Source organism: Lepidochelys kempii, chromosome 7 (genome assembly GCF_965140285.1).
Source record: "Lepidochelys kempii isolate rLepKem1 chromosome 7, rLepKem1.hap1, whole genome shotgun sequence".
In the NCBI taxonomy this organism is placed as follows: Eukaryota; Metazoa; Chordata; order Testudines; family Cheloniidae; genus Lepidochelys; species Lepidochelys kempii.
This window is the reverse complement of record NC_136386.1, coordinates 98,152,349-98,180,333: the sequence shown is the minus strand read 5'-3', so window position 1 is coordinate 98,180,333 and position 27,985 is coordinate 98,152,349. Positions and strand designations below refer to the sequence as shown.

At 41.9% G+C, this 27,985-nt stretch overlaps 1 protein-coding gene across 3 annotated transcripts; it reads left to right on the top strand.

Annotated features, from left to right (window-relative positions):
- Positions 1 to 51: 51 nt before the first annotated feature.
- On the top strand, positions 52 to 27,728 carry DPYSL4 (dihydropyrimidinase like 4). 3 transcript variants are annotated; one of them, XM_073353980.2, is made up of 15 exons: positions 52 to 655; positions 6,674 to 6,762; positions 7,589 to 7,773; positions 8,742 to 8,906; positions 10,543 to 10,604; positions 10,704 to 10,784; positions 14,087 to 14,155; positions 14,275 to 14,395; positions 15,382 to 15,538; positions 16,667 to 16,808; positions 18,152 to 18,322; positions 20,104 to 20,283; positions 24,012 to 24,183; positions 25,403 to 25,438; positions 26,465 to 26,553. In XM_073353980.2, the coding sequence occupies exons 1-14, from the start codon at positions 305 to 307 to the stop codon at positions 25,426 to 25,428; spliced, it is 1,971 nt and encodes a 656-aa protein (XP_073210081.1). In that variant the 5' UTR covers positions 52 to 304; the 3' UTR covers positions 25,429 to 25,438; positions 26,465 to 26,553. The 3 variants fall into 3 exon arrangements, with proteins under 3 accessions (XP_073210081.1, XP_073210079.1, XP_073210082.1); XM_073353978.2 differs by lacking the exon at positions 25,403 to 25,438 and having other exon boundaries at positions 56 to 655; positions 26,465 to 27,728; XM_073353981.2 differs by lacking the exons at positions 52 to 655; positions 25,403 to 25,438 and adding an exon at positions 2,086 to 2,539 and having other exon boundaries at positions 26,465 to 27,728.
- The last annotated feature ends 257 nt before the right edge of the window (positions 27,729 to 27,985 follow it).

The window sequence follows — 27,985 nt, the reverse complement described above, 5'->3', positions numbered from 1 at the left end:
AGTAAAGCCACCCTGACAGCAAGTTGCCACAAAGGTGCTTTCTAGCGCTCTTTCCCTAGCAGATGAAAGTCCTAGGTGGGCTCTCCCTGGGATGTCCTCCTCGTGAACGTTCAGCACCACCGCCTTGGACAGCTCCTCGTCAGCCGGGCTCAGAGGAGAGCCCAAAGGCGTCACCTGGCCAGGGTTCCACACGCTGGAGCCGAGGGGACCAGGCTGAGCCCCGCTCTCCCTGCCATTCCTCCCGCGGGCACCGCTCCACTGCCCAGTCCCCGGCCGTCCCAGGCGGGCTCCTTCGCCCGCAGCCATGGCAGAGCAGAGACAGGAGCGGAGGGAGCCCGACCTGCCCGCGTACTTCGCGGCCCTGGGCTCGGGCAGCCCCAAGCCCCGGCAGAAATTCGGGGGCATGTTCTGCAGCGTGGAAGGAGCCTTTGAAAACAAAACGCTGGACTTGGACGCGCTGAGCGGCGGCGGGAGAGGCGGCCAGACGCCGGAGCGAGGGGCGCTCCGCCAGCTCCCCGGCGACTCCCAAGGGCAGAGCGAGGCCGGCGGCGAGGCGCTGGGGAGCCGCAGCGCCCCCGCCCTCACCCCAGCCGGAGCGGAGCCTCCCCCGCCCGCTGCTGGGGCCGCAGGAGACGCGCCCGACGGCCACGCTCAGGTAACGGGGAAGCGGCGGCGCCCTGCGGGCGGAGGCAGCGGCCCGCGCAGCGCGCACGTTGCACGGGGAACCAGCACTTTCCTTCGGAAAACTTTATCGTCAGCGTTACCCCGCGGCGCCAGCAATTCAGCCAAGGGGGGTGTCTGTGGGGGGCACAGTGTGGGCCCCAACGTCAATGGGAGCGTTACCAGGGGCGTCGGCGTGGGCAGGGCAGACCCCGCTGCCCTACTGGCCGGTACCAGCTGCCGGTTGGGACGTCCCAGCTCTAAGCCGCTGCCCAGCCTGGTCGGGGATGTTGCTGGAAACGGGGATCCAGGCAAAGGCAGCTGCCTTTCCGAGGCCATGCCAGGCTCGGGTGGCTCTGGGGTCTGCTGGGCTGCTCCATTTCATTTCCCTGAATCAATAGCAGCCTCCGCAGAGGACCGGGTGCCAGGTGCAGCCTGATTATTTGTTCTCATTACAAAAGGATTAGTGGGTTTGTCAGGCGAGCAATTTGACTCTGACTTTTAAGTGCAGGCCAAATGTATTCCCATCCATGGCCCCTTGGCCCAGAAAACCAGCCCAGAGCTGAACTGCTACATGTGGGGCATGCAGGGGTACACACCGGGCTTTATACAGAGAGAGAGAGAGAGAGACCAAATGAGTCATTTGCCTGCTGCCCAGTCAGGAGAACATCAGTCTGGTCATACTCATACTGGGTCCTACCAAGGGTCCATCTAGCCCTGTATCCTAACTCCAGTAGTGGCCATGCCAGATGCTTCAGAGGGAGTAGACAGAACAGGGCAATTTATGGAGTGCCCCATCCCCTGTTGTCCAAAGGCCAGGAGGCTTTCCAAGCCAAGGGGTCCATGTCTCTGCTGCATTGGAGACCAAGCCAGTTTCACTAGTCAATGGGAGCACTGGGAAAGACGCCCTAAGAGTCTGGAAAGGAGTTGATGGCCGAGCTTGAGTGCTTTAATGGCAGCACGGTGAAGCCCTCGATCAGGCCCCTAACAGGGTAGAAGCTCAGGGTGCTGATGCAGACAAGCCCCGACTCCCTATGACTCCGATGGGAATTGCTGGAAGGTGGCTTTGAAGAGGAAAGAAAGGCCTATTTGTGCTGACAAGTGATTTGTAGTAAATAACTGTAAAGACTAAACTTGGCTTACCCGGTGGGCCCCCCCACACGCACACACACACTCCGTGGGTACAGTCCTAGCCAGATGCCAGGGGCATAAATGAAATCAAGCGCTTTAGAAATCTGCAGAGCATAAATCTTCAGACTTAAGAACAAACTTTCCTGACCAAAGATTCACAGAAATATATGGAGCTGCGGGATGGAAACAATGAGCCACTGGCAAGGCTCTGTCTGACACCCTCCCTCCCTGGCTCCTGGGGGCCCCGCACAGACAGCCCAGCCATTGCTGGCCTTGGCGGGCCTGCTCTTCCTTGGCAGGCGGGCTGGTGGCGGGGTGGGGAAAGCCGGCTTTTGTTCGCGGTGCCAGGAGAGCGGGGACGTGGCTGGTGCCTGGGGAAAGGCCCCGGCGGGCTGTCTGCATGGCTGCCTCTCTGGCGGCTGCTGTCGGGGAAGCATGAGCCTGGAATGCTAATCAGGCAGCTGCGAAGCGAGGCTGCGGGACTGCCAGAGCAGGGGGAGCCACCGAGCTCTCCAAAGAACAACAGGCAGCCAGGGAGGAACAAACACAGACGCCACAAAAAGCCGCCCGCTCCGGCCACTCCGCCGAGGAGAGCCGGCCCCAGAGCCAGCAGGGACCCCCCGCCCCTCCCCAGACCCCGCAGCGCACCTGCTGAGGGTGGGTTCCTGCCCCTTGCGCTCGCTCGGAAAGGAGCGGCAGCTGCGGGAAGATGTCGTACCAAGGCAAGAAGAACATCCCCCGGATCACGGTGAGAGGGAGGCCCAGGCAGCCCGGGGCCTGGCGGGGTGGCGGCTGGGGCTGCTCCCCTTTCCTTTTAGAAGGGCATTTCTCTGTGCCGAACCTCCGGTCGGCCTTTTTATTCGCAGCAGCCCGGGCGCAGCGGGCAGCTGTCGGCCGGGAGCTGCTGGGTTTGCTGCAGGGCAGGAGGCGGGAGGGTGATGGGGCCACAATAACCGATCCAGCACCCTGGCAGCGCTCAGGGGACAGGGGCCGTAAAGGACAAACGTGCGGTAGCCGGGCAGCGCGGGGAAGGAGACACGGACTCGGAAATATGGGCGGTGGGGTTATTTCATGCTCGTTTTAAGATTGGGGACGGCAGGAGATGCTGGCGGAGCAGCTCCCCAGCGAGTGCTGTGATTGCGTCTCTGCCATGGCTGCGCTGCCCGCCCTGTAATCCAGGCTCCGTGTCTGGGCGGCGCGGGGAGGAGGGCTGGCCTGGCCATATCAAATATTTCTCTGCTGCATTCCCCAAATCTCAGCGGAGACAATCATGCCCCAGTAAAAAGGTCCCTGGCAGGGAGCTCGGACGGTCAGCAAACACGTTAGGAAAACAATGCGCACGGTGAGGTTGCAGATACCTACCAAGTCCCAGAGACGCCTGAGAGTAGGGGCTTTTCCCGACTCCGGGAGGAAGAGGAGAATGTATGTTGATCAGCAGCTTTGCAAATCATTCAGGCCATTGAATCTGCTTTATTTCTGCTAAGAAGCTGGCGCTCCCTTGTTTCCTAGCTCATTCCCTTTCAGGCCCTAATTTCTCATAAAGGGTTGATGGGGCCGAAGGACACAGCAGTTTGAATGTGCTTATATTGCCTTGTCCTTAGAGAGCAACATCTTTTCTCCCAGCCTACCAGTTCAGAAAATAAAAAAATAACATGAGTGACTAAGCATGGACTTTGATAACTTTGGACTTGCTTATGTGCCTAAGATAAAGTGTCTATTCGAATTTCATGTATTTATTCCCTCAATTTAGGTTGCAGGGCCATATTTTTGCCTAGTTCTGCAACATTTTAGGGAGATTGGAAAAGAATAATTATTAATAATAATTAGTATTTTTGAAATATAGTTCTAAAACATCATTTATAGATACATTATTCCTTAAGCAAGATGGGATGTGCGTTTTAGTTCTGAAATGAAATCAGACCTGGTAGAGCAAAACAGGAGGAAGTTGAAAGAGTATTCTTGGGGTTGGTCTTAGGCCTTTGTTACTACAAGCGTCCTATGAAAGCCTTTTGGAGAATTAGCGTGGTCCTTTGTTGAACATAACCTGACTTGAACTCAGAGAGGTTTCTGCAGCATTATATTGTCAGGAAGAGGCCCTTGTACAACAATAGGCATCTGCTTTTCGGATCTTGTGTGCACCTACTTATTATCTTTCACACACCAGGGCAGCCATGTTACCTAAGAGACTACAAATATTGCTTTTAAAAGAAAGGCAAACATACATATCTTTGAATCTGAAGGGTCTATTCTGCAGGACCGCCACATTATATTTGGAAATTAACAGAAATAAAATTTTAAAAGTATGATTTTCTATATTTAATCAGGACTTAATGTTTACTGTCTTCTTTCCCCATCAGCCCTGATCCCCATAGTCTTCTTACTCCTGGTTCATAAACCCATATCCTCTGGTCCATCCTGTAAACCCAAAGTACTAAAAAGCGAGAATACTGTAGCTCATTCACTGCAGTGGGCCTCACTCCATCCTCCATCTCTCATCACCATTGTGTTGTGGAGGAATGTGCCACACCACCCCTCAGGTCCCTATCACTGTTGTAACAGGAGCCTCCTTACCCTGATTGCCAGGACTTTTGTGGAGGAGGGGAGAAACCTTTGGGCAGCATGTTTTCTTCTTCTTCTTGGCTGGTGGGCTCTAAAATGGAGCCGCACAAGGGGAGAGAGAAATAGCACTGAGTCCCCTTTAAAAGTGTTCAATGAGTAAGTGACATTGAGTAAGCCAGAGAGAATCAGCCTGCGTATGTGACAGGTTGTAAGGGACTCAGAGAGTTCAGTAAAAGCCTGGTAAGAACATCTGGCATTTTGTGGTTGTTACAGAGTGGGTGTGCTTTCAGAGCAGGGACTGGCCTGTATATTTGCATAGTGGAGGAGGCCAATAGAGCTCCCCTGGGTCAGTGATGTGGTGGCTCTTTTTGGCTGGGAAGCAAGAAAAATAGACTAAGGGCTGTGGAATATAAATGAAATATGTTTTGGAGTTTTCATAAACACAGCAAAATTGTTTAGTAGCTTTATTCATACCCCTTTGACCCAGACTGAAAAATCAAGGCCCAGAAGTGGTGTTCTGTGATTAATTTTATAATTGCACATTTCTCTGGTCCTGTAATCCACTCTCCTAGACTGTATTGTCACATGTTGTTACATCCAGCAATTATTTTTAAATGTGCATCAGAACCCTTAGCAGTGGCCATTGTAGCCCTGGGAGTAAATTCTTTAGAGTCACTGTAGGGGTCACAGTTGGAGGAAAAACTGTAATAAACTATGCTCCCATTTCACATTTAAAAATATGAGCCTGATCCTACATTTTCTTCTGCATCTAAAATGCCCAGTGTGGAAAATGAGAGCGATTAGTGAAGAATCCTTTGACTAATGTCAGAATCCTTTGGGATCTGTGAAGCCTGGGGCTGCAGGAAAATCTGATTTTGAGAACCTGGAAATGTTACTGTTAATCTCCACTTTCTTATGTAACAGTGGGTGCCTAGTCCTTTTCCTTGCAAAGAGAACCTAGAAAATGTAAACTGATACAAATCAATTGCTAGAGTTGAACATTTCTCATTGATTTCCCAAAAGATCACAGCCACTCCATCAGCTCCCCTAAAGCTGACCTTTCAGATCTGTGACACTCATGCCCGTTGATTCCTCAATTTCTGTGAGAACCTCAGACCAGTTGCCATGTGTACAAGGGCAGTACCACTTTGGATACCCCTAATATTGCTGGGCCTGCTGCAAGCTGCCTCCCAGCCAGCTGTCTGCAAATACAATGGCTCCTCAACTTAGCAGCCAAAGTGGCCACTGGCCACAATGAGGCACCTTAATATCATGAGAATCAGCATGGTCTAGTGGGCTATCACAGCACTGAGAGCAAGTAACACTTGCATTCCAATCTCAGTTCTGACACTGACTTCATCTGTGGCCTCAGTCAGCTACTTAAACTTTCTGCTTCAGTTTCCCCATCAGTGAAATAGGGAGAGTAATAGTTACCTTCCTCAGAAAGAGGTTATGATAACTTATTGAATTGCTGTTTTCAATTCACTTATACAAGTGCTAAAATTCACTCGAATGCACAGAAAATCTGCCAGTAACAGCATTTGGGGGAGGCCAAGCAAGCAACCTCACATCCGTGGCTTCGGTGCACAACTGTCCCTTACAAACACTTTTTAAAATGTTGGCACATATGCACAGACTGCAGCATAAATAACTGGTCTCCACATCTGCAGAAGGAGGCTGGTAGTGACCCTTTGTCTCTTATATAATATGAGTCAGTTAAGTGTACGTTTACCAAAAGGGTCATCACATCACCCCTCTCCAAAACCAGCAGGATGGCCTTGTGCTTATTAGTGTGATCATGTTGGGCAGGAGTTATTTATATTGGAGGGTGGAGCAAAAAATGTTTTGCAGAGCTACTCAAAGCTGTGGATGTGCAATTAATGAAAAAATGAGTAATATGTAACTTGCACTGTAGTATGTGAATGTTTTATTGTAACTTTGCCTTAATATTTTTTTTTAAAATCACTCCTTACATCTTCTGTGCAGCATACAGTTCTCTAGGCTTGTGCTGTGGAAAATATAGATTAAATCCCCTTTCTGGTTGATTTGAAGATGTTAAAACATGTTTTATTTGTATGTAAAATATATGTCATTTTAGTTTTAAATAATTCTTATACTTTTTATATGTGGAATACAGTCAGGCTTTGATATGAAATAGTTTGGGTGCATTTTTTAAACTAAATTGGACTAATAGACGTGCAAAATATTTTGTCTCAGACTTTAAGTGCAGCAGGCAATTATAGATTATTATGCATGAAGGCCTGTAATGAGTAAAACAACTTCTAAATAAAATAATCTTGGAAAACATATTTTTTTTTATTAGAGTGACCGGCTTCTAATCAAAGGAGGAAAGATCGTAAATGATGATCAATCATTTTATGCTGATATCTATGTGGAAGACAGTTTGATAAAGTAAGTTACTTAAGAAATATTTTGTATTACAATTTACATACTTAACATTGTTGGTGCAATTTAATATGAATAATCATTTCCAGAGACCCCTTTAATTTTCTCAGAAATATGTTCAAAATATTCTTTTGGAAAAAAATCAATAGTTCATAGGGCATTGGAAGAAAAAGCTGAAAGGAATACTTCCTTTCTTGAGTTCTAGCTGTGTTCTTGAAGGCAACAAGTAAAATGATCTTAGTTCTTAATGATCTTACTTCTTTAGTAGCTACTATCAAATTTGCGGTCACTGTTAGTACTAGTTGGGGAGTGGTCTAGGACTACATGAATGAAGAGAGCTGTGGGTCACATTTGATGCCCTGAAATGGGCTGGCCTGTGGGGCTGGTATTGGTGCTCTGCACTGCCATCCAGGAGAGACAGATCTGATCAATCCCATCCTAGAGTTAAGAAAGTTTTGGAGGCAGTGCTTTGCTAGTGGAGATGAGAGACTGGCTCACAATTCTCAAAAGCAACAGCTATGGGTCTGAATGAAATTTCATCCAAACTTCTGTTTCCAAAAGGATGGTGACTGTGATATGAGGCCTCACAAGAGAATATGCATCTAAGTCAGGAGAATATGGGAGAAACTTAGAGCTCCCTTAGAGTTCTGAAGACACCAACTATCCCCCATTTCTCAAAAGAGAGCATAACTGATGTGCATTGGCAGCACAGTGTGGGAAAGCTTACAGAAACATGAGCACACACACATACTCACTTTTAACAACAGGAAGTTAATACATTTTTGTCTAAATGTTATTTGCGGCTAGTAGAACTTCTTAATACTGTTTTTAGGCAAATTGGAGAAAACCTGATAGTTCCTGGTGGCATCAAAACTGTTGATGCCTATGGCCAGTTAGTTATGCCAGGAGGAATAGATGTCCACACTAGACTACAAATGCCTGTGATGGGAATGACCTCTGCTGATGACTTCTATCAAGGCACAAAAGCAGCCCTAGCAGGAGGAACCACCATGATACGTAAGTAGCATCATTGCAATGACTCTAAGAAGTACATCTTTCAAAAAGCAAATGAGGTGTCCCACCATCGAGAAGATTGCTCAGTGTCAGTTAACACAGGAGTGAGACTTTAGGTCTGACCAGGTTAGTTACAATTGTACTAAGTATTAAGTTCCCTTTAATAAACTCTGCTTTTGTTATATGTTCCTTTTTAAAATATAAAGATTCTACTTATTATGAGGCCACTTCCCCTTTATCATTGTAAGCTATACAGGGCACCTTTTTATTTGGGCCTTTTTAAATAGATGGTCACAGAAAATTCATATTTATATACCTTGCTTTTTGTAGGTGGAGAAAGAAAAGTGACTTGGTTACGAAATCAAATATTGCACTAGTTTCCAGCTCTGGGATTGTGAGAGCAAATACTTTTGAGGTTCAAAGTAAAAATTATTTTGATTACTCAATCTGATCCCAAGTAGACCTTACAAAACCACCACACAGTTCAGTCCAGTGTTTACTCACTGGAGGCACAGAACTGAACTATAAATGGTCTCACAGGTTAATACTGAGGAGTGTAGGTAGGTGTAGTGGGAAATACAGTACCTATGCATGACTGCCATTGCTAAAGTCAAAGGAAGCTGTGCACAGATATCTAAGAGCAGAATTTGGCCCCTGGCATGTATATGATTGCACACACCTGTCTCACATCACCATATTATCTAGACACAAGGAGATGAATCCAGGTTGTACTGTTAGCCACAACTTGGAATTGACTTGTTTTGCTGATTTTTGTCTCAGTCTTAATGGAGTTAAACACAGTTTGGAAGCTTTCATATTCCTCATTTTTAATTATCGAATAATTTGCATTAAAATTTCTCCTTCCTACCATAGAAAACTGTTAGACAAATGCATATTTATGGGCATTATAATAATGTCCCTGTGTTATCCCATCATATAAAGGCTGCTGACACTCTGCAATATTTCTTCAGTTGACCATGTATTCCCTGACTCTGGAATGAATCTGCTTGCTGCATATGACCAATGGAGAGAGTGTGCTGATAGCAAAGCCTGTTGTGATTATTCACTGCATATTGACATCACACGCTGGCATGAGAGCATAAAAGAGGAACTGGAAGCTCTAGTGAAAGACAAAGGTAAGGACAAAAAGACCAGTATTCTACTAACCTAGTTACCATCAAGAGTGAAAGTTAACACAAGAAAAAAGATCAGCTACTTTTTAGGGAAATATGCATCCCTCTAACATCAAGAAACCTCCTTTGGTAGTACAAGACAAAATTATTGGGCCTAGTTCTGAAGTCCTTACACTGTCAAGACTCCCACTGACTATATTGGAGATTTATCTGTGTAAGGAATTTAGGATTGGACCCATAGGGCCAAATTGTGCAATATTACTTCACTTTTGTAATAAACTGGATATCAAGGGGTTAACCGGGTTACTCAGAGTATTATGGGTTGGAGCCATGCTCCATACCTTCTTCGCCTCTTGTTTAGTTAGTGGGTGCTTCCCCATTCCCCAGCCACTCTGTAATATAGTGGAATAAAGCAGCACATTCCCAGCCTGCAGTACTGAAAGTAGAGTGTATATCTTGTGCACTGACAGGTTTCAGAGTAACAGCCGTGTTAGTCTGTATTCGCAAAAAGAAAAGGAGTACTTGTGGCACCTTAGAGACTAACCAATTTATTTGAGCATGAGCTGTAGCTCACGAAAGCTCATGCTCAAATAAATTGGTTAGTCTCTAAGGTGCCACAAGTCCTCCTTCTTGTGCACTGACAGTCCCTTCATAAAAACTTGTACCTGTAGTTCCTGTATATAAGAACCCGTGGATATCTACCTAGTGGACATTGTCTACTGAAGAACTCACCCACCACAGGATTAGTGCATTTCACTAATATGTCGCATTAGTCACATATTTGGGGCTGTGTTTTGCGCTCAGACGCGCTACACAAATCTAATTGGCTTCGATGGCAATTGCAGTTGTACATTCAGGGACAGAATTTGTCAGTTAACACAGAGACTATTAATGAATCTTCCATTAAAATTCTCAGTGGTAGTTAAGGAAGCAGAAGCTGAAACCAGACATTTTTCATACTTACCCATATATAGTAATGAAATGGAGAGAATTTCATAGTGTGATTATAAGTTAAAAACAGTGTAAAGCAATACAATAGAAATTAACATGCTAGGCCCCAACACTAAATGAATCAGAGTACACATTAGATAGAAACGAGTTATGCATTTTGTGCAATGTAATATACGTAAGTGTTGTATACATAATTCTATAACTAAAGGAAATTGTTTTGAATGAGGTGCTTTTGGCTTCAATTTGTACTTTTAGCTTGAATAAAATGATTCAAATACAGCACCTAGAAACGAGCCAGCATTAGAGCTTAGAATTCAAACCTGTTTGTGAAAAGGGTTAAGATTCAGATCCAGGAATCTGAACTCACCTGTGTGGTTTTGGTTCCCAGTTGGATCTAAAACTAGAAATGGGTTGTTGATTGGTGCTGGTTTAAATGCATCTAAAAACTAATGGCGGTACAACATCTTTCATGAACTACAACATTTGGAAATCTCATAAGAACAGCTACAAGTTTTCATCCCCCTTAGTCAAAATCTGAACCCTAGCCTTGATTCAATCTCAATCCTCAACACTAGTCTAAAAACCTTACCTAGATCTGAACACCACCTTTTCCATCCCTCTCTAATAGACATGAGTGATTTGTTTTCAGCTGTGACAATAAATATACATGTAATTTATTTTTTTTAAGGTGTGAACTCCTTTCTAGTTTTCATGGCTTATAAAGACAAGCTCCAGTGCACTGACGCCCAGGTAACACAGAATAACTGAAATGCAAAAAAGTAATCAACTACACTTTTTATAAACTGTACCTATCTGACTCTAGAAAATTCTTTCCTTCCTTCCTGACAGATGTATGAAATATTCAGCATTATTCGCGACCTGGGTGCCATTGCCCAAGTGCATGCTGAAAATGGAGACATCATTGACGAGGTATAGTAAATGTATCCATTTAAATTAAAAACTAGTCACAATATTAATTTAGGCCAAAATGCTGCCCTGAAATGGAGTGGCTGCACAACGGGCAGTATGGGGCAGAGCAGTGCCAGACACACTTCCAGCATTTGAGTCATCCTGCCAGCTCAGAAACAGGTGGCACAAAGCTGGCCAGGAGGCATACATTGTTGGGAGCCCCTGGCTACTTCTGTGAAAAGAATCAGCATATGCTCCACTAGTGCATGCTGCCAGTCACAGTATCACGCAGATCGTACTCTGATTGAAATTATTGGCAAAACTTTCATTGGCTTCAGTGGCTGAGTTAAGGAAACATAAGAGTCCTGGAGATGAACTTCAAGGATATCTGCAGAAGGGAATATGGATGGTACAGAAATAAAAATTCGATAAATTTGCCAGTAGAGCAAACCTTCTTGGGTCTGCAGTGTAGTGGCCAGTACAGAAGCTGGTCTCTCTCCTCAGTGCTCCCTGCAGTGTTAGGTTGGTATTCTGCCCTGATAAGGCCTGTGGGAGGTAGAGGGAAATTGCTCTCTACATCTTTTTCCCTGCCTAGTCCACCCACCCACACAACAAGGCAGGACTTGGCCTTTAGGATAAGCTGATTACCTGAGCTTTGGAGGGAGTGGACTGGCAGCAAAGCCTGTTGTGACATCATATATTGGCAGAAGAGCTTGGAAGGAGATCTGGAGTCCTTATTAAAAGCAGAGGCATCATGCTGATTGTTTGCGTCCAGTTGGTTATCATCACATGTACATTTATAACAGCTGTCTGCAGATTTTAGGGATTTTTACTTCTCTAAACTGTGCCTGCTTTTGGAGATGTCTTATTCTCATTTTGTTTAAAAATTGGAGGCTCTAGCCCTGAACATTCAAGAGATTTGAGGCTTTCACAGTAGTGTACATTTCAGATGGACACATAGTTCCAAATGTAGGGTCAAATAGCAACAAGGGAGTATTTTGCATTCAAAATTTGTATTGATTTTCATTCTACCTGTCTCTAGTCTAGCCTAGAAAAATGTGAAATAAATGTTTGGAATATACAATGCAGAATAGAAGTAAACTTGTCATTCATTCCGAATAAGAATCAGGTAACTGAATGGGCAGTATTATATAAGAGAGGACTTTATAATTAAATGTCATTTCTCAACACTTCAGGTAGCCTTTTTGTATCAAACAGGCCTGAACTTAAAACCAGTTTTCCCCACTAGGATTTTTCATTCTCCCTAGCTGGCTGTTAAACATAATGTGATCCCAAGCAGTTCAATATCTTCAAAAGTATTTATTTAAGCTGCAGCATGATAACATTAGAGCCATTGAGGTGAACTTCCAGTATATTTGCAAAGGGAACATGGATGGTACAGAAATAAAAATTCCATAAATTTGGCAGCAGACTGTTCACAGAGGGCAGTAGAAAATTACAGAATCCACCCCTCCACTGATGATGGGTAGGAGTCAGCACTGCACAAAATGTGGACAATGCTAGATAAGAAGGGGTGTGGCCAGGACAGCCAAGGAATGTGCTGATTCAGCATATCCCCTGAACAGCGTCTGTTGACAGGAATAATTAGCAATTACTAGCAATAACTGCAATTTAAAGCTGTCCTTCCCCAGCAAAAACCCTGAGAGAGGGCAAACAATGGAAATACTCCTGGGTGGCTCCTCATATGATGCAGAGGGCCAAGATGGCACAGGGAGGTGTAAAATATACATGGTTATAACTATTTGATTAGTTGTGGAAAAATGGCATTTAACACGCACCTGCACTCTGCCCGTCCATCTTTGCTGGGAATGCCTCCAACATTCCATGCTGTGAGCAGTTTCAAACAGCCACATTCCCTCCTATCCCTGAACAGCCTGTTAAAGAAACATTTCCTTCACCTTCCCCCTGCTCCCCGCAACATGGGGTTTTCTTCACAAACATTACAGTGGCCTGAGGGTCAGGATGGGCAATAGTCAGCCCTTCAGTAATGACAGGTTTAGGATCGTATATCTTGCCCTCTTTCAGAGCTGCCATGGCTGCTTTACCAATAGGTAAACTAGGCAGCTGCCTAGGGTGGAAGATTTCTGGCCAGCTGCTTTTGGCAGCAGATTTGGCCTGGTTGCCCCCCATCATGACAAAGAGGTGGCTGGGCCAAATCTGCCCCCCTAAGCCTATGAAGAGGTGAGCAGCACACTGAAGTTTTTCCGAGTGTGGCAGATTATCTTTAGTGGCCTCTGCAGAGCTGGCAAAGGGAGCTCTATTTCATTGGTGGATGGTGAGATTCCCAGCTTACTGATGGAACACACAGCATTTGTTCTTAGCCCTAGAGATGTTTCTCCAGTGTTAGTTATCATTTTCTCTCTCTCTGAGGCCCATGCTTTCGCCTAATGCTAAGAGCAAGGAGCTGAACTCCCTCTACCTCTATTGGCTTCTGTAGTAGTTGAGGGCAGCTGTGGATGTGCTCAGTACCTCATGGGATCAGGCCAGTGTTTAATTTGTGCGAGGGCTTTCCAGTGCCAAGCCCCAGCACCTCTAGGCTTGGCAGTTCATAGCCCCGGCACCTGGGCTTGCTGCATCAGTTATGAAAGTATAAAAATTACTTGAGTCCCAGCAGCTAATTGCTTGAGCCCTGGCACCTCTTTAATTACAAATTAAGCACTGGATCAGGCAACAGAGAAAACTGGCTCCACACGTTGAAGGCTATGAAAAAATAATACTAACAAAGGTAATAACATTCCCCTGAAAATGTGTGTGGGAGGGGATACACAGAATGCTGGACAGTGCAGTGTGGTATAAAGTCTTTTTCGATGCTCACTTGGGATGACCTGCATAAATCATTGCCACCAGGAATATGTATGGGACTTCACAAGCCTCTCAATCTGCACTTCTAAAAGGATAGGAATGCCTTGTGTGATGGAACTACCCAGCCTTCAGCCTCCTGTTCCACAGTGAGTTTGAAGTGCCTGAATGATTAGCCCAGGAAAAGCACATAGTTATCACTGCATATTGCTTAATTGTTTCTGAGCAAGTGAACACTACCAATATGTTGTCAAATCACTAGAGTGTAGTATGCTGAGTAGTATGACCAATCCCACTAGAATGTCTTGTTTATTATTGTCATAGCAGAGACTAGAGCATCTTCCTAAAATGCTCTAATTGTCATGGATATAAATGGTATTCCAGGATATTATTTAGGAATTTCCATGCCCCTCAAGTACTTCTAGACATGATGTTCCAGTCCCACATTATTTTAGATTGTTCCCATCACTTACTGTTTCTCTCATTTTTCTACATTCACTTAGGAGCAAAAGAGACTGTTGGAACTTGGAATTACTGGGCCAGAAGGGCATGTTCTTAGCCACCCAGAGGAGGTAATATCTTAAGTTCTTCAAATGGACATGTTTAGAGCTTTAGAGAAGTCTCCACTCATGTTCATTCAACTAAAAGAGATGTGGTAAGATGTCACCTGGTTGTGTTCTTATTTCCCAAGGTTGAAGCAGAGGCAGTGTACCGTGCAATTACAATAGCAAAACAAGCCAACTGCCCATTGTATGTCACAAAAGTAATGAGCAAAGGTGCTGCAGATGTGATAGCTCAAGCAAAACGAAAAGGTAAAACACCACTTCACATTTACACACTAATTAAAACTTTTTACTTGTCTGCAATAAAAGGGAGCTAAGAGTTCATAATTAGCCAATTTCTAGTACACCTGAAAAGCACAAAACTTGATGTTAGCTTCCGTTTTCAAAATGTACTGGAGTTTAATTGCACTGAAGTGAACTCAAAAGAGTTGAAGAGATTGGCTGAAGACTTTGCTCCCCAGCCTCATTAGGTGGAGTTGGAAAAAAATGTCAAGAATTCATTTCCAACCTCTTGTCATGCTTTGAATGGAAAAAATGAAACTGGGAATGACTGAGAACTCAAACTGCTGACACACTGGGAACCAATAGAAATATTCCTCCAAGGAAACAAGGTAACACAATACCTAGAATGTAGTAATTCAGACCGATCCTCAGCTGGGGATCTCCATTGAAGCCAATGGAGCTGTGTTGACTTACACCAACTGGGGTGGGAATCTGGCCCACAGTGCATGGACGTGAGTGACAGAAGTGAGAGACAGAAATATCCAATCATAAACATACAAGACTGTGTCTATCCCAGGTGTAAATCAACTGATTTAAATGGAGTTACATCAGGAGGGTGCATTTTGCCCACAGTTTTTGTGTAATTTTTGGTATCTCATTGAGAGGGATTTTTAAACACTTTCCCCTCCCTGTTACAAATAAGGAGCCATGTCCTGAAGTGTTTGTTCTGCTTTCTTTGGCCTTTCTCAGCAAAAAATAGGACTGAATAGACTCTAGGGTTTGGCCAAGGCTGTTTTTTGATTGGTACTTTGTACTTTTACAAGGAATACTGTTCAATTTTGTAGCAATCTGATTGGCTGACAGAAATTCAGAAAACTGAAACACAGAGAAACTGGCTCAAACCATCTTTTATTCCTAATCTTAGCATTTGTCTACACTGTGAGAAAAGAGAGTACACCATCGGGAGTATGTTACATATTTTCAGATTATGTATTAGCATTATTATTCTTTAGGCACAGTTGTGTATGGAGAGCCAATTACAGCGAGTCTTGGCACTGATGGATCACACTACTGGAGTAAGAATTGGGCCAAAGCTGCAGCCTTTGTTACATCCCCTCCAGTTAGCCCTGACCCTACTACATCTGATTATCTCACTTCTCTGTTATCATGGTGAGTTGGCAAGGAGAGTAAATGACAGTGGCATGCGGAACAAAACCCAGTCCCTGGGGTTATTATTATTCAACCACAGAGATGGGCCCAAAGAGCAGAGTCGAGTTTTGATCCAATCACCTTATAGTTCCATGCTGTCTGGATCTGGGGTTTTGGCTTAGGGTCTTCGCTAGTCATCACCAAAAAGCTCACTGAATAGAAGCATTCAACAGCACTCCTTGTCAGCTAAAGTACTATTCAGCCTGAATAGGGATGGAAAAATCAGCTCCCAAAGTAACACATGAAGACTGTGTAGGGTGAGACTATTGACCTATAGAAGGGCAGCTATAGTAGTAAATATTCTGCCCTAATTAGTCTCCTGATGAGAATTATTTTGCATTCTCTGAGATTTCACAAAATTCTTCTCTCTAGAGGTGTGACTGGACTCTAGGGAAGCAAACAGATTTTATTTGATGAATCTTTTCCCTGTGGAATAATGTCCACTAACAGATAATAAAATATGCATATAATTCAATCTAAATACAGCCTTGACATAAATCAAGAAGGATGTTTCAGGGCTCCATAAGCAGATGTCTGCAGAGAGTCTCATTCCAGAGAACCACCTCAGCTCTCCCCTTTCCTTCTCCCAACCCTATCAGCCTATCTCAAATTTGTTGAGTTATAATAGATTCTGGTATATAGAATCTAGTTTTGTCCTGGGTCAGGCCATAGCCAGGAATACACCTGATATAAAAGGTCCTTTAGAATAATTTCTTGAAAGGCTGTCAGGGCCAAAAGGATGGATCAAGAATCAAGACTGGGATGTTGATTTAAGGAGTGCAGTTCCTGGGGATTTAAGGTAACATTTTCAGAAGTATCTAGGCGCTTAAATCCAATGGACTTAAGAACTTAAATCACTTAGGCACCTTTGAAAATTTTACCCTAAGGATGAAATTCACTGCTGCACAGAAGGCTAAGCACAAGACCTATGAGCCATTTATGTCACACTTAACCCGCTACACAGGAGATAATTTCACTCTGAAAGAGTATATAGTTGCATAGAAAAGGCCCTTGAATTATTACACTGAACAATACAATCTGAGCAATCAGTTTTGTCCATTAACTGCATTTTGGTTTGTTTTAACTCAGTGGGGATCTGCAGGTTGCAGGCAGTGCCCACTGCACATTTACCACCGCTCAGAAGGCAGTAGGAAAGGATAACTTTACCCTTATTCCAGAGGGAACAAATGGCATTGAAGAAAGAATGTCAATAATTTGGGAGAAGTGTGTGGTAAGTAACTAAATAAGTGTAAATGTTTGCTGAATTATCAATGCAAGTGCGTGCAAGTGGCATTTTTGTCAGATATGAGGATTTAGACAATAGCAAGATTTTCTTTAATGGAAGGAAAGAGGTACATGATCATCTTACATTGCTAAATTCCTCATTGTATGACATTATCTAGGCTGCTACTTAAAAAAGCTTTGCTAATGAGAGAAAATATAACATTTGAATGTAAATATCTTGAAAGAGCTTCTTATTAGAAGAATATTCTATCCCATTCTGAACTGTGATCAGAAATAAAAGTCTATCCAGAAGATTTTTGTAAAGGCAAGAAATGGAGTTTCCATTTGTATTCTTTTCCAGTAGGCCTGGGCAAGATATATGGAATTTATTCATTTGTAATTTCTGCAACATTATAGTTCCCTCAAAATAACTTGCGAGTCTCTGTGTTGACCTCAATAAGCTTTGGATCAGGTCCACAGTGAATCCTGAGTGTAGTTTGTTATTAGAGACACAAGGTGGGTGAGGTAATATCTTTTATTGGACCAGCTTCTGTTGGGGAAAGACAAGCTTTCGAGCTACACAGAGCTCTTCTTCAGGTTTGTAAAAAGCACAGCTGACATAACAATGCACTAATTGTTTAGCCTATACTAAAAATGTTCACCTTTGAAAATATTGATCGTCATCTTCACTGGAGCCCTGTCTCTCTGTCTAGGTTCTTATACCTCACCCATCATTATACTATCTGAGCCCTTTCTTCTGGTACCTCCAGTTTCTTGTATCCTTCTCCGAGTAGCATATTGAGGATCAATAACACTTAGGAAACTCCGGTTCCAATAAACATGAAAATTTTCTATCTAAGACAAGAAATTATATAATCTGAAGACTGACTCACTTCAGTATCAACTAAAGAAAGTTCTGGATGTGAGCCCAGTACTTGCTGAGAGAAGTGAGTCCTATAGATGAAAGTGCTGCCAGATGAATGATAATGATACATAGTAGTTGCCATAGACCTCTCTGTAGCCTCACTTCACCATGTACACTTATTATTCAGTGTTGTGGGATGCAGTGTCTGTTGTGTTGAGCAGTATTCCTGTCATAGGAGTACCTACATAGTGACTATAAAATGGGAGCTGTAATCAGTTTTCAAACATGAAACATTCTAACAGTTTTTAATTACTAGTCCTGCAGGGACAGCCAATTTTTGAATTAAACGCGCGGCCCACGATTGTGCGATCTTCTCTATGTACAAATATCATAAATTCTAGATGAAATTGCAAATTCATTTCTGATAAGACCTCATTTTCTGTAATCGTTTTCCTTTCTCAATCTCCTTTCTTTCTGATTTCCAGGCCTCAGGGAAGATGGATGAGAATGATTTTGTAGCAGTGACCAGTACAAATGCAGCCAAAATCTTTAATTTTTATCCCAGGAAGGGACGAATTGCTGTAGGTTCTGATGCTGACCTAGTTATATGGAATCCCAAGGCTACAAAAATTGTCTCAGCAAAAACCCACCATCTGGTAAAATCATTTTGTGAGATTTAATTTCTTTTTTTTATATAGGATTTTGCAACCAGGGTGTATTAGTGAAATAATGTATTCCCTTTAATCAGAGAGAAATTGAAACAGAGAGAATTTGGGTAAAATAATAGTATCATTGTTTATTAAATCTCAGTGGGAGAAGGGAAATAAATCCCTTTTGTTATTGGCATTTACTGCAATGGCACCAAAAATATGTAGAGTAATGCTCTAGAATAGTGCAATAGTAAAACAATACATGATGACCATTCTTTTGCTGTAAATGGGATACTATTAGTATGTACTGTATAGGCATAGAAAAAAAATGTACAACCCTAACCTGAACATTTCCCTGTCCCAGCCTTTCTCCTGAATTCCACTGAACAACCTTGAATTGCTGAACATGTGGAATTTTAAAGGGCTTTAAAAGATTTAACTAAACTATTGAGATAGAAGTTTGTTTTAGTTAGCAAATTACTGGGATTGTTGATATATTCCCTGAGGGTTGGATAAATGCAAGGGCTGTACTCTTTCAAATGTAAAACTAAAAAGAGGAAGCAAGATTGATTCCATTTCGGACAGCTATGTAGGGACCATTCATACTGGAACAAACCCTGGGGTCCTTACTCTGTGTTTACTCAGCCCTTTCTCTGGTAAATTCCCACTTCACCAACTGGAACTTTAGGCTAACTTGTGGGGATGAATATCACCTACTTAGGAACGCCTCCTTACCCTTATCTCTGCAAATGATTCACCAGCTGAGAAACTACCCCCACTCTCAAAAGCCATTTGCCAAAGGGAATCTTTCAACAACATGAGTCTTATTGGAGAGCCAAACCCAGCTTTCCTACCCCTTCCCTGGTCCCAAATAGGCTTGTCTCTCTCTCTTTGGTAATATTCCACTGGGGAAAGACTCAGTGTCTGTTCAAACTGTACCTTCTCTAGGGTTTCCCAGTTCATAGGTATCCTAAAATGAACTCCCATTTGAAGGGTTAGTGATAAAACTACATGTAACATTAGTAAAATGTAGGGGGTAGAACTGATTTAAATTATTTTGTTGAAATATTTTTGACAAAATATGACTTTTTGACCAAAAGGAAATATTTTTCAGAAAATGAAATTTTCTTGTCTTTTGTTTGAACAGAAACTGATGTGTTTCAGTTAAAAATTGCTTTTCAGTTTGATTTTCAATAAAGAAAAATTTGCCTTTGCTCTTCAGAAACCAAAAATTATTACCTTTGTATCAAAAATTGTTTTTGAAAGCTGAAGAAGATTTTTCATTTGGAGGTGGGGAGAATATTTTTAAAAAGAGAAAAAAAACTCCATGGGAAGTTTTGAAAAATGAAATGCTTTCAAATTTCCCACAAAATATAACTGGAATTTTTCAACCAGTTCAGCTAGACAACTTGCGGTTTCCTGACAAACATAGCAAAAGATTCCGTCAGTCCAGGGTAAGTTTCAGCAGAAGCCTGCTGGGGATCTAGGTTAAGCAATTGGAACTTATTCATACCTAAAATTGGGCTCTGGTTTGCTTCACAAATGGCATAGTGTGTGGTTTAGGCTAGTACTAAATGTTCATGAATTTTGATTGTCCATTCCAGTTTGCTTTAGCTCACCAAACTGATAGAGAATCTTATTTTTTCATATCTAATCTAAAGGATTATTTAAGGAATGATTAATTATACATGAAGAAGGCATTACAAAAATTGGGTAGGCTGTGGGTTTATGGCTTTTTTGTTCTTAGCCCTAAACTAACTCTGAATATCCTGGTTTGGATTTGTCAGAATGTGGAATGTAATATATTTGAAGGAACAGAGTGCCGTGGTTCTCCTACTGTGGTTATAAGTCAAGGAAAAGTTGTGCTGGAAGATGGAAACCTCTTTGTCATTCAAGGGTCTGGTCGCTTCGTTCCTAGAAAGACATTCCCTGATTTTGTTTATAAAAGAATAAAGGCAAGAAACAGGGTAAGGAGAATTTTTATTTGCAAGAAAACAATCTCTGTTCTGATTTATCCCTTTTTTCATATTGCTATTAGTGTTGTGTTGCAGCATCCCAGAGCCTTCTGGTAGGACCGAGAAGGGAAAGGGGGCCCTTTACAGGAGCAAAAATATAATTAATGTTATCTGCTTGTAGGCCTTGAAAACGTGTAAAACTATCAAATAACTGCTCTTGTGCATTGCCTGGCTTATGCATAAACAATGTTACTGTTCAAATGACAATTCTTACACCTAATACCACTTATTAATTCACATTCATCTTAAAATAAAAGAAAACTGTATTGAATTTTAATATGCAGTTCCATCAAATATGTTGTATTGGATGATAAGGTATGTACTGGACAAATAGAATGTCTTCAAGGAGATTCAAGGGTAAACTAATCTACTAATTACAGGAGAGTAGACAGGAAAAGTACAAAGATGTAAGATGCATTATGTATCTAATTGCATGGTCCTTCTAAATTCAATTTGAAAGGTAAAAGATTTTAAAATAATGTATTTCATCTGAATGACATGATACGTTATAATGAAATGATGGCAACATTTTTACAATTTAATTGTAGATATTTCTCATTAGAGTTGTCCTGGGCTGAGTGGGTCTCTGATATTTTTATTTCAAATAGCCAATGTAGGAAACCACACTTTGTGATATATCCCATAACGAAATTAATTAAGTTCTTCTCACAGGTCTTTTCAGCCATTGTTGGCAAATGCTTATTGCCTCCAATTGTGCAAATTGGTCATTAGTATGTTCTGGACAAATACTTTAAATCTGTTACATGCATGTTATTGTAGCAAGTATGTGCTCATCCAAGAATGTTTAGACTGGAGAAAATTCTAAACAATGTCAAAGTCAATGGGGATTGCAGGGGAACAGGGAGTTCCTAATACCTCTCTAGATTTGACTTACTCTTTAGGTTGCCCATTTGTGCCCTGGATTGCTAGTATGCAGGGTTGCTCCCTTCCTGCTTGCCATATCCCCTGTGCTGGCAACTGGAAGAAGGGGTAACATAGGAACTGATAAGGCAATTCTGTCACAGGAATGATCTATTTCTGTATGTAAGTAAATAGTTAATAGATAAGGTGCCAATACAACGAGCTCAGAAATATTTTCCATAGTTCCTTCATTTTATAGGACCAATAAGACTTATTCTACACCAGGGATCGGCAACCATTGGCAAGCAGCCCATCAGGGAAATCCGCTGGCGGGCTGGGATGGTTTGTTTACCTGCAGCATCCACAGATTCAGCCGATCACAGCTCCCACTGGGCACGGTGTGCCGTTCCAGGCCATGGGGGCTGCGGGAAGCAGCATGGGCCGAGGGATGTGCTGGCCGCCGCTTGCCGCAGCTCCCATTGGTCTGGAATGGCGAACTGCAGCCAGTGGGAGCTGCGATCTCTGAATCTGCGGACGCTGCAGGTAAACAAACCATCCCGGCCCGCCAGCGGATTTCCCTTATGGGCCACGTGCCAAAGGTTGCCGATCTCTGTTCTACACTAGCTTCCTTTGGTGACTCTTTATATCATCTCTTAGTTGCACCATGGCTCCATTTTTCCATGTGTTTTGTGGATGTTTTCATTATTTGATGTATGGAGGGCAAGTATCAGTAACCACTTCATTTCTCCCAGATACACCAATGCACGTCGGCAACTACAGCAATAACCACATGATGTGATTTACTGTAGCTTTTCTTTTCTCTGTGAATTCATTGCTGTAATAGAGGTACAACAGTGGAAGCCAGAACAAGTAAAAGAAACTGACAGAGCCCTTTAAAAACTATAAATCCTGTTCATGGCAGCTAGCCTTAGCTTTTAAAGCTGGTCATTTAAAACTAGAGTGGAAGCAATGATCTGTGCAGTGACCATATTACCTGCTCTCTCACCCACCTGCAGTCCTTCCTAAGTTTCTGGTATGGCCATGAAAATGAAACTTATCCTGTAATATGAAGAATTGCTCCTGTATGCTCTCCTACCTGCATTTTCCCCTCATATCTTGCACCCTTCTTAACTGGCAGATAAGTGATTGCTAAGTCTGGTTGATCCCACTCGATGTGACAAAAGGCCTCCAGGCTATTTGCTACCAATCAAACTCCATCTATGTTATGTTTGAAAGTAAAAACATTGTGTCATTTTTCATCATCCAAGAAAGGCACTTTGCTAAATATAAACTTTTGCTCACATGAAGCTGGAGGTTCCTAGACTCTGAGTTAAGCATCAGATCAGGTGGTCGCTGATTGCTTGTGAAGTTAATTCATGTGGGCAGTCACATTTGATATTATGGGCAGTTAGTCTGGTTGTCTGCATTACGTTTTTTGGTCCCTTGTCTAGCAATGGCTTTTTGGAGAGAGAAAAGGGTCCAAAATGGTGTTGGAAAATATTGCATTGGATATCAACTTTACACAGTTTTCAGTGTTACAGAGATGAAGATCAGATGGCATGACAGGTTAGCAATGAAAGTGAAATGCTATTTGAAAATGCAGAATAGTTATTCTTTACAATTTATATCTGTCCTGACTTCATTATGCTCAAACCCAACCCTTTTTCTATTTTCTAAATGCTCTGTTCTAGTTTTTTATCATAAAATGACTGGTACATTGTGTGGCTTGGGATGAGAAATGGCTATCTGCAGGTTATAATGTGAATGGAGTACTCCTATTGTAGCTATTTCTCTGCACTAACTTCAGATCTTTTTACCAGTCAAGAAGATGGATGGTTTAAAGTAGCACCTGATGCAATAGGACATTTTAATCATGCCCTGTCAAGTTCGGTTGAGTTGTGTCACATCAGAACTCACAACATACCAAAGGGAAAATAGAATGGAATGTGAGGTGGAAAAATGCCATTTTTGTGTGTTCTCTGTAACAAAAAATAAAAATACAGTAAGTCTTTTGCCAATAAGCCAAAATTATGCACTGCTCCTTCCTCATGTCCACTGCAAAGTTCCAGTCTAGCCCTGGAGAGGAAAATATTGATCTCAGTGTTAGGAGGTGAAGAATACTGGTTTGAAGAATCAACTGGATTGCAAGCTGTTCAGGGAAGGGCCAATAACTTTCTGTGGTAGTGTGCAGTGCTCAGCATTCACTGAGGTGCAGTAAAAATAAAGACATTAACAGGATGAATAGTAATAAAATTAATGATAGAACCCTGAAGACACACTGGGCTCGATTCTGACACATTGGGCTTGATTTATTTTCCCTAAGGCCCCTTTACACAGTTCTAGCAGTGTAAAGTGGCCTGAAACTGGGTGTTGTTGTAATTTAAGTTGAGAGCAGCGTAACGGCCTTAGTGTACCATGCTCACTGTGTCTAAGACACCCTGACAGCAAACACTTCCTATTTCATCTCCCTGTATTATACTTTGGGGGAGCCAGGATACCATATCATCACCAGGTGGCCAATTTAATGGAAAGGGACCTTTGTATGGGAGACTGACAAGGATGATGGAGCCCAAAACTGACCTGCCATTTTCTTTTTATGCTGGCCAAAATTTGTGTAACTCCTTGTAAAATAATTTTCCAGAGCAAATGTTTAATGTTCTTTCTTCTCAAACAAATAACCTAAGTGCAACCCTACAATAATAAATCAGGATATGTATGACGGAGAGAAGAAAAATCAGTAAGGGAACAGATTTCAGCTTGAAGCTTCTCATCATTTCATTCAGAATCAACTCACATATTTATCCTCTATCTCACTACAGCTTGCTGAAATTCATGGTGTTCCCAGGGGGCTTTATGATGGGCCAGTTCATGATGTCATAGTGACTGCTAAAGCTGTAGCCCCCACTCCTACTTCAAGGATAGCTCCCTGTTCAGGCAAAATACCAACTCTTCCTGTCCGTAATCTGCATCAGTCAGGGTTCAGCTTGTCTGGTAAGTTTGCTCAGTGGGTACAGTAGCATTTGCAGGTAGAGATGAACATGGGTAGCTTAGACTGACTGAGAAGTGCAAATATTGTTTACAAACCATACCCCAGTCTTGCAGTGAGCTCCCTGCAGGCAGACCTGTGCACCCATGAGGAACCCTGCTGAAGTTAAGGCAACTCCAAATGGATGCTGGGGGTCCATTCAAATTGAGCTCAATGGCAGGGTCAGAGCTTATGTTATTTACTCAAGTAGAAGGAAAAGATTGAGGTCTAGAATTGCATAAGTAATTTCTGCTAATGTAAAAGACAAATTGTATTAATAACTAAGTTTATGTGATGATTGCCTTGCTGCTTTTGAGAAATCACTTTTCCTGCTACAGTACAATTTGCAGAGCTATCGTATCTTACATACAAAAGCAACACAAAATTCTTCCAGATGGTTGAAAGCTATCCATGCAAATACATTAAAGTATGAAGGTCACAAGATACCAGAGAGGATGCATGTCAAGTTTGAATTTAAAAATGAGGTGACCAATGGATATGAAACAGGGAAGATAAAGGAGCCAAGGACAGGCATCAATCTGATGAGGTTTCAACAGAGGTTGAAATCTTGGCCCCATTGAAATTGATGGCAAAATTCCTATTAACTTCACTGGGGCCAGGAATTCAGCCTGAGTTGTGTCCTTTTCCGATTCCATAAAAGAAGTGGTTGGATATGTAGGAAAGGAAGATGGCTGAGATGCAAACAAACAAAGAAAAGGCATCAAGTAGTATTATATGGTTAAAGCACAAAGGTCAGGACAGATGGGGAAGGAGAGAGTGAGAAGGAATCATAGTTACAGAAGAGAAAAGTACTAAACACATATATAGCAATTGACAAATTCAGCACTGTGGCTAGAGTGGAGGCAAGATGACAAATGTTCATGTACAGTAGCTTGTTTTAGGGGAGGTCATTGGCTAGATGAAAAGATAGTCTCTCAAGATTTTATTTAAAAAAGGGAGAATCACAACTAAACTAGTAGCTAGTAGGGGAAGTTGATATAAGGAGGAATGGTCACCCAGATCTTATAATGAATGCTCAGAGCAGCAGTACTTCAGCCAATGGCTGGGAGACTGTCACATCTCTATAAAGGCATAATACACTCACATAGAAGATTTACTGCTTGTGAGTTTCCTGAATTGAAGATGCAAACCATGACAGCCATCCCTTTTTTTCCCTTTCATTAGGAAAGGGAAGAGTACTGCGTATCTAGTTGTACAATGGTAGGTTTAAATTTATTTCATGTTCATTTTGATATATATCCTGGTGTAAATAAAGTTGAAATTTGACTTCTACATACAAAAAATCATACTGTGAAAGATCGTTTCCGCTATTTTATCCACAGTGATGCAATTTTGAGTTTTATTTGAATCGTGGGAGTACCACACGCACTTTCTTAAGTTATTTGGCATATATGAACATCATGCATGTGCTGCTCAACTTAGTGTCACACTGTATTTGGTGCATGAACATGTGTGCCATAGCTCAGAAGAATTTTGAAAGCAAATGCCACATTATACAGTGACGGATAAAACTCTGCACTTAATTGACTGAGATCACATGGATCCTAGACAGCTTTACATGAAATGAAGTCCCAAAATGTTATTATCTGGAAACTATTTATTCATGGAGAAACAAACCATTACAAAGAATTTCTAGAATCAGTATGCAAAGGATCTTTCCAGGAAACCAGTTAGAATTTTCCAGTTCCTTCCAATCATAATACACGCTTTCATTGTATTTGACAGCATTTCCTATAATTAACCCTTTTAATTTAGTCTCATTATGGATCCTGGCATGTTTAGTTTCCCCACTACTAAGCTTGAAATATGCTTTGGTTAGATCTCAATCTGAGTGTGAAAACATAATAATGTTATTTAATCTTCAAATTATCAGTATAGTTTGTAGCTTCAGTGCTGATTAGGAGGGTTGGTAAAATTCAAAAGCATTTTAACTACAAATTACAAGATTCTACAGATCCTACAGTTCATTGGTTATGTCACTGCTGCATACCTTATTTATAAAGTTGTCCCAAAGTGTAAAAAGTGTAGGTATTTATTTTTGTTTGAATTTTATTGTTCAGTTCCAAATCAATATGCATTAAGGACAAATAAATTGCTATTGATTACTCATGTACATATACCGTATATTGTTATGAACAAAAACATTTCATTTAATAATTCCTGTATTTAAATCAATGGGGTCGTCACTTGTTTGTAGCCCTTCAATTTCTATGTCTTCTCTTCTAGGATCTCAAACAGATGACCATATTGCAAGACGCCCTGCTCAAAAAATCATCGCACCCCCTGGTGGACGTTCCAATATTACATCTTTGTCATAATGATTCCAAATGTGATGTATTGTATTCCCTGCCAATCAGTCTTGGTTTCCACTGGAGCAGGTGATCTGGGGAACAGCATTTTTCAAATCTGTTTCGCATTTACAGAAAATGTATCTTAAAAGACTGCCTTGTTTACACTCACCCAGAACACCTTGCTTTATGAGCTGTAAGCAACAGAAGTACAGCTCTAAGTAGCAACCTTACCAATTAATTATATGGCCATAATGTACACTGCCAGGGCAAGGGGGTTGGGTGGAGTGGACACCATGGAAATATAAAATTGATCTGCCATCAAGCTCAGGATAAAATTAACCATGTGTCAGTTTGCCTACCCCCCATCCTTCCCTGACTGGAAAATAGGCTAAAAATGCCCAAGATAATAGAACTCCCATCAAGTATTTTAAATATGTTTCTCTCTCAAATAGATATTCAGCAGATCTTTGACACATGCATGTAAACAATAAGAAGTTCATTTAAAAATGTGTTCAGCCGTGCTGCTAGCTGTCTTGTAATCAGGACAAAGCTGAAGACATGTTTTGTGTTTAATAGGTTCTTCGTTTCCTTTCCAATAACAACTACTGCCCTTTGTATTCTAAGGAATTTTAACTGGTAAACACTCAACTCTGTATGTTTTTAATACAGTTAGTTATATATATTGTGGTTGAAATGATCAGTAATCATATATTTATACTATCTCATTGCGCAGGCCTTGAACATGCCTTGGGAATCATTGTCACTCTGTACCAATGTGACAGCATGAATATAAGAAATTTGAAGTGTGGTCTGAATGTTCATGGAGTTAGTTGTCATAGTGTCGATATAGGCATACTAATGCATTGAGTTTTTTGGGTTTTTTTAATAGTTGTATTTCTGGAACACAGAGACGACAGTGGAAGTTCCAGTGTATTTTAGTCTTTTTGTTAGACTCGTTTTTTAAAGATTATTTATACAATTTTCCAAGTAACAAGCGGAGGCAAATTGAAGGCCAGTTGCATCTGATGGACTCTTTTATAAAGCTTAATACAACAGGTTTATTATATTTAAAGCTATGTACAGTAAAGGTGATCTTATATGCAGTATCATTCCATAAAACTATGCATGTAATGTCAACAAAATCGCTATTTTGTTTCTCGTTCATTGCTTTCAATAAAGTTTGTTGGAAATCACCAAAATTATAAGGCCATTTGATTAATCTTTGTCTACTGTCTCCTACTGTGGGCTCTTATCCATAGTGAATCATAAAATTCACTTATATACTTTGAGTTTGATCAGGTCTCATATATCAAGGCTTACCAAGAGCTCTATAACTAGTCTGTTCATAATTCCCAAAATAGTTTGAGTGCTTACTGAAACTCTTCGAGTTGTAAATCAGGCTGAAATACTATAAGATCAATCAGTCTTCCCCATTAGATTTCCCGTACTTCCTGTT

What these genes read in the sequence shown, in the direction of transcription:
- DPYSL4 (XM_073353978.2), top strand. Translation starts at nt 305, where the DNA reads ATGGCAGAGCAGAGACAGGAGCGGAGGGAGCCCGACCTGCCCGCGTAC. An exon ending in TAATTTGGGAGAAGTGTGTG is followed by an intron (nt 16,809 to 18,151) that starts GTAAGTAACTAA and finishes TCTGATTTCCAG; the next exon opens with GCCTCAGGGAAGATGGATGA. An exon ending in GAATAAAGGCAAGAAACAGG is followed by an intron (nt 20,284 to 24,011) that starts GTAAGGAGAATT and finishes ATCTCACTACAG; the next exon opens with CTTGCTGAAATTCATGGTGT.